Raw genomic sequence first — 6375 nt, 5'->3', positions numbered from 1 at the left:
TAAATATGTGCCCTGGGCGAGTGACCGCACCCTCACTCTGCACAACAGTTGCTTACACACATGAGGACAGTGTATGTTGCGTGGAAAGGAGGTGCATCACAACCCAACGTCATGACAACAATGTCAACAACCTGTGTCTTTATCGTCACCCTGTGTTGTTTGACGAGGGACACAAACATTACAAAGACAACAATATAAAGTGAAGGACAATTGTGTGGAGGGATAATCAACAACAAGTGTGTGCGTTGTATGGTTTTTAAGGTAAGACATGGAGGCAAAGAACCACATGACGCGAAGCGAAACTTTGATTTATAATTGTCGCATCTGTCGCACATCTGAAGTTGCCGCCGGTATGAGCGGTTTTGATGTGAAATATTCACCGCCGAATATTTCATTTCATTTCATTTCCGTGTCTTTTATTCATCATGTCCCTGGTGTGTAAGGGCCGACACACCTGTAACACACACCACATTACCATACCTGTACACTGAGCATGTGTGATGTGGTGTAAACAGGAAGCAGGGTTGTGGTTGTGGGGGAAGATTAGTGGTACAAGGTTTGATGTCGACTGTCTGATTGAGTTTCAGGGGATTTGATTAAAAAAAACAAAAAAAAGAAGAACATCATACAGAACATTTGCAGTGACAGCAGGAACCTTGTGTTTGCAGTGTTTCTGAACAGCCAGCGCTCTTTTAATGACGAAGAAAACTACTCTCTAAGGAGAGAGACTCTCACAACCTGGCTCCTCTTTCACCTACAAACCGCCGGGGTGGGCGTGGTCAGAGAAAAGGTCAACGGTCGCAGAGCAGAGTTGGATATAACATGTGCTGAGCTGAGCTGACCCATCCAGGTCAACCACAGACGGAGGGTCAGTCAGGTCTGCAGCTGAAATAGTCACAGATAGCACTGGGCTCCACAGGAGGGTCTGGGGTCCACAGAGCTTTAAAATTTAAAACAACACACCCACACACCAATTGGATAATCAAAATGATGTATTAACGTTAACGACAATAGGAACAAAAACCTACAACTGCTGTTTAGTTTTGTAAGTAAAACTTTTTTGTTTGTGTAACTGATCACTTTGTTCTTCTAATGCGTCTGTACGGGCAGGGGTTGTGGATGGGGGGGGGGGGTCCGGCTTGTCTTAGACAAAAGCAGGGGGGGGGGCTTCAAGGAAAAAAGGTTGGGAACCACTGACTGACCACAGGTGATCAGACCACTCATCACAAGAGACGACGCAGCTCATTCACACAGCAGCAACTGTGAAACTCGCTGACCCTCAACCACATTTGTATTGATAACCAGCTCTGATTAAACTGATCGAGTCACTGATTGACTGAGAAGAGACGACGGTTCACTAGCAGAACAATGGAAAAGGTGTCGTAGAAGACACTTTTAAAAAGATAACCAGTGACACGATCCAATATCTGTTGACATGTTTGCTTCATGTAAAAGATTTTCAGTGCTTTATCTTCCTTGGCTGATCTGACCTGTGGCTCTGGTGTAAAGGAGTAGGAATATGCGGGTTCAGCGGTTGAGTGCTGACATTTAAAAGGATATTAGAGATTAGACTGTTTCTTATACAAGTCTAAAACACATTCTTTCACCGGTGTGAATCTACTGCAGGTGATACACCGACTATAAACGACTGCTGAGCACGACCTCATGTCAAATAACCACAACGACCACTTCAAAGGGGTAAAGGCCATGTGAATACGTTGCTACGGTCACTGAACTGAGAGCAGTGGCACGTTAACACATTGTACCAGTGATTCAGACACGGGGCAGACATGTTTAGATGTCAGTACCTGTAAAAACGCTGCGGCCCGGGGTCACGCCGCACACATCACCTGGTCCATTCTGGCCTGCAGCTGGAAGGCGTCGGGCCGGTCCTGAGGGTTGACGGCGAGCATGTCCTGAAGCAGCTTCTTCACGCCGTCAGACATGCATGACCTGCGTTTCTGCGGGATGCTCAGCACCATCTTTGGGTTCTCCAGCAGCGCCTCGCCCACCGGCACAATGTCCGTTCCCTGTCTCACGTACGTCCCCAGCAGCTCCCGCTTGGACTCGGCGTCTATGAACGTGATCCTCTCCACCATGGCCCATATGATGATGCCCAGGGCGAATATGTCCGCCTTGGCCGTGTAGTGTCCCTCCCACACCTCCGGGGCCATGTAGAAGTCCGAGCCGCACGCCGACGACAACCAGAACTTGTTGACGTTGACGTTTTTGTTCTTGTCTTCGCCTTCTTTGCCGTCGTTGGCGTTGCCCAAACCGGCGCAGACCTTACTCAGGCCGAAGTCGGCCACCTTGAGCACCGGGTTCCCCGACTTCTCCGAGATGAGGATGTTGTCCGGCTTCAGGTCCCTGTGGACGATGTTGTTCTCGTGGAGGAAGGCGACCGCGCTGGTCAGCTGGAGCATGAAGCTGTTGTTAGTCCGCGGGTCGGGCTGCCGGGACAGGATGAACTGGTTGAGGTCGCCGCCTTCGCAGAACTCCATGACGAACCAGAGGTAACACGGCTCCTCTGGAGGACTCAGCACCCTCTCACCTGTAACACACACACACACCTGTTACTCACAGTCGTACAGAGCTACGCAACACCAGATGTTTCCTATAAAAAGCAGAACATGAGGTTATGACCCTAGTGCTGTCACGATACCAACATTTTGGTACCGGTATCGGTACCAACATGTTTTTCGATACTTTTCCAAAAAATAAGAGAACACAAAAAATGTCATTATTGGCTAGCCTAGAAATCTAGACGCACCCTAGCGGCAGCAAAAATATTTGCTCCGTAGGTGGGTCTAGAAACGAGCCGTAGGAACTTTTTGAGTCTCGAACACCGTTTGTGTTGACCAACCACAGCGCTCTATCTGTTTAGAGTCGTTGGGCGGCTTAACGCGATGGCGACGTAGATTTTAATCGGCTTGTCAGGCTAACGACATCCTGCTCTTTGCTCTGATTGGTCGTAGCGCTACCCTATTGGTGCAGAGGCAGTTTGAAAGACAGCCTTCATCCGGCCCCCTGGATTGAGCCGAGGTCTACCGGTCGTTTCCAGACTAGACATTTTAGTGATATAGTCTGGCTTGTCAGGCTAATTATTGGCTTTATTTTAATAGAAAATCTTAGAACTATAACATATGCATCAGTAAATAATCAGTAAATCAGTAAACAGTCACTGCTGCTGCAGGATTAAATTTCCATCTATATTATTCTGAACTCTGCCTAAATTAAAACATTAGTGGTCTGTTTAAAAATGAATATCAACTTGTTTTCTTTGCATTATTTGAGGTCTGAAAACACTGCATCTTTTTTTGTTATTTTGACCAGTTGTAAATTTTGGGAGAAATTGTTATCAGTAGTTTATAGAATGAAACATAAACTTTCATTTTACTCAAACACACACACCTATTGTTTCCCACACGTAGACCAAATTGATTCTTCCCATCTAAGCGCAGTATAGTACCGTTTTAAATGCGTTAGTACCCCGGTACCAATCTAGTACCGGTATACCGAACAACCCTATATGACCCACAGAGGTCACGCTGGACATTTTTCTACTTGGTTCTGTGACGGCGTGATGTCCGAGTTATAGCACATCATCCCTGATATGCGGAATTCTAGGTTTCAGCACAAAGCAGTACGTGACGCAGAAGAGTTAAAAAGGTCATCAGTTATGACTCAGAGTGATGAATTATTCAGACATTACACAGCACATAGGTGCAATGGTTTCCTCCACACTAATATTGTTTTTTGTTACGATTCCTCTTCCCTTCAACACAACTCTGGAGCTTTCAAACACTGACAATGAAACTTACAGGTCTTCAACTCTGCTGAACCCAATTTAACACGAAAACTTGTTGCTGTTGTATTTCCAGTGGACAGAACCTGAGACGTTCGGAAATGATCACATAGACCCCCACAAACGCCCCCTCATCTGTTCACTTCATCTCAGCTACCATTGGTGAATGAATTATGGGTTTTTCTGCCCCTTTTTGTCTTTGCTGTTCCTTGTTTGTTGTATTTTTGGCAACTAACCAACTGCTGAGTAGATAATCTGCTTCCTGTTTACATTGTGATCGATGGTGGAATAGATAATAGATATTCCGATCCTCAGCCTTAGTAAAAAAACAGAAAAACAAGCACACAGTGATGTGAAAATACACCAGTGGAAATGCATACAGGCCTGCATTAAAAATCCTACTGAGGAAAAGGTACCTGCTTATTATGAGTGGCATATAGTTACAGTGTTGATATATGTGATATATGATTAATATATGTTATCATCATTATATTTGATAGATCAAACCATGATGCGACCACACTCTAGAGAAGTTGGTACTTACTCCTGAGCTGTAGTGAAAGTAACATTAAAGAAGAAAAGAAAAATAACAAGTAGATGTGCTTAGCTAGTTAGTGAATAACAGACTTAACCCTGAGCCAACATCTCAGGCAGAAATATAACTCCAAACCAGAGCATACAACCTACATTAAGAGGTCTAAACCTGTGTTTTCAAATCAGACTGACTCATCATACAATTCATTATACAGAAAACACCACTGGACCCAAGCTGTGTTTTCCAAGGACACTGTCCACCATGCAAATACACAATGTACAGGACAATAACCCAAAATATGACAACAGATAAGAAAAGTAACACAAAGTTAGTGTTGGCTTGGCACCTAAAATAAATCACTTTCCTTCACAGTCTGGCTATGTGCTGGACACAGATGATTAAAGACAGACTTTAGAAAGTATAACAGGCTTGTGTTGACGTATTATTATGTGGCACTGGTACTACAGAAACTCCTCTGAACACAGCCAACACTGTGGACTCCATTTTGGCGAGTCTCAGCCTTGGGAGCTCCCTCTCAAAATCGGCCCATCCCCCAACGAGCCAGTGTCATGGCGACATCAGCTCTGACTGAGGGAAATCTAATGAAAACAAAAACTACAGGCACTAAAGCTGTCGGGGAGGGGGGGGAACATCTGCTGAACAGCTGTGAATATCTGCTAGTTACACGTTAACACCACAGACACTTATCATCCTCTGGGTTATCCAAACAAACCGGTGGGCTGATTTATTTATAACCCATCGAAACTGATCATTGATCCGCCCCTGCCTGATAATCATTGGGCCTAAGAAGGACAGCTGAATATAAATATAGTAAACTAACATCTAAATCCGAGCAGCTAGTCTCCTGCTTAACATTAAAAAAATCAGAACTGCATTAGAAATACAAGGTAATCGTGGTTAAATCTAACATATGGGACGAAAAGCAGCGCCCTAGCTCTGCCACAACAGAGGAGTGTGTGTGTGTACAGCTCAGAGCTGCTTCTCCCCCCTCGGCGAACAAAAAGCTGCAGTTCGCCCTGTGTTTATGAACCTGCATGCATGAGACCTACAGGGACTCACTCACTGTATGTGCTTTTATTGTCTATATTTTAATGTTATACTATACTCCCCCTCTCCCTTCCCCTTAGCAGGTCTTTCACCTCCTACTAACCAGGCCATTGCCTTAATAAGAATGTATTCTTAGCAATGCTTGCCTGGTAAAATAAAGGTTTACTACTACTACTACTACCTTTCAGCGAGGTCTCCACCAGCCGCAGGTACTGTTTGGACCGCTTGTTCCCGTGACTCATCTTCTGGGCCATGCCGTTCCTCTGCAGCACGCACTCCTCCAGCTGCACCACGTTTTGGTGCCGCTTCTCCAGGCTGGCCAGCGCCCAGAACTCCTGCAGGGCCAGCTCCACGTTCTCCGGCGCGTCGCAGCGCAGCTTCTTCACGGCCACTTTGGCCCCGGACCTGCGGGCCACCGCCTCGTACACCACGCCGTAGGTCCCCCTCCCCACCTCCCGCAGCAGGCTGTAGCGGGGCGCCAGGACCCTCCGCTCCAGGCCGCCGCCGCCGCCGCCCTGCTGCTTGAAGAGCCCGGTGTCCTCCTCCATGTCATGGTCTCCTTCTCCTTCTCCTTCTCCTTCTTCCGTGTTCCCGACGCTCAACGACCGCAGCACATTGGACTCGTCGTCAGCTCGCGCGCCGGTTTGTCGTCTGCAGTACGACGACGCTCGCGCGCTCCTCGTGCGTCCCCGCCAGTTGTCGCCGCCGCCAACTTTATCCATGCGTCCGCGCGTGAGCTCTGTCTCCTCTCACGACTCAAATATTAGACCGAGAAGTGTCCACATGTTGTCCAGCAGCAGCAGAGCCGTCGCTGCCTCTGATGTGACGGGGAAAACAGAAGAAAGTTACTTACTAATGTAGCTCACAGAGGGGAGGGGGGGGAGTAAAGACCCGCACAGTGCGTGGCAGCAGTTCCGGTTGAGACCTTCAAAATAAAACTCATAATGTTAAACGCGTTTCCTTTTCT

General features: G+C 46.9%; 1 protein-coding gene across 1 annotated transcript; it reads right to left on the bottom strand.

Moving 5' to 3' along the window:
• Window positions 1-1786: 1786 nt before the first annotated feature.
• LOC146987443 (serine/threonine-protein kinase 35-like) lies at window positions 1787-6145 on the bottom strand. The gene is made up of 2 exons (XM_085776625.1): window positions 5590-6145; window positions 1787-2551 (listed from the first exon to the last, which is right to left on the bottom strand). Exons 1-2 carry the CDS (start codon window positions 6128-6130, stop codon window positions 1833-1835), a joined length of 1260 nt encoding a protein of 419 aa, XP_085632751.1. The 5' UTR covers window positions 6131-6145; the 3' UTR covers window positions 1787-1832.
• Window positions 6146-6375: the final 230 nt, after the last annotated feature.

This window comes from Trachurus japonicus, chromosome 5 (assembly GCF_045865225.1).
Source record: "Trachurus japonicus isolate A0001 chromosome 5, Traja_1.0".
Lineage (NCBI taxonomy): Eukaryota > Metazoa > Chordata > Actinopteri > Carangiformes > Carangidae > Trachurus > Trachurus japonicus.
The sequence above is the reverse complement of the archived record's forward strand: the minus strand, read 5'-3'. Positions and strand labels throughout refer to the sequence as shown.

Excerpts from the sequence above, each read along its gene's own strand:
- LOC146987443 (XM_085776625.1), bottom strand. The coding sequence starts at position 6,130 with ATGGATAAAGTTGGCGGCGGCGACAACTGGCGGGGACGCACGAGGAGC. Across the intron at positions 2,552-5,589 it reads GGTGGAGACCTCGCTGAAAG|GTGAGAGGGTGCTGAGTCCT; the intron begins GTAGTAGTAGTA and ends TGTGTGTTACAG.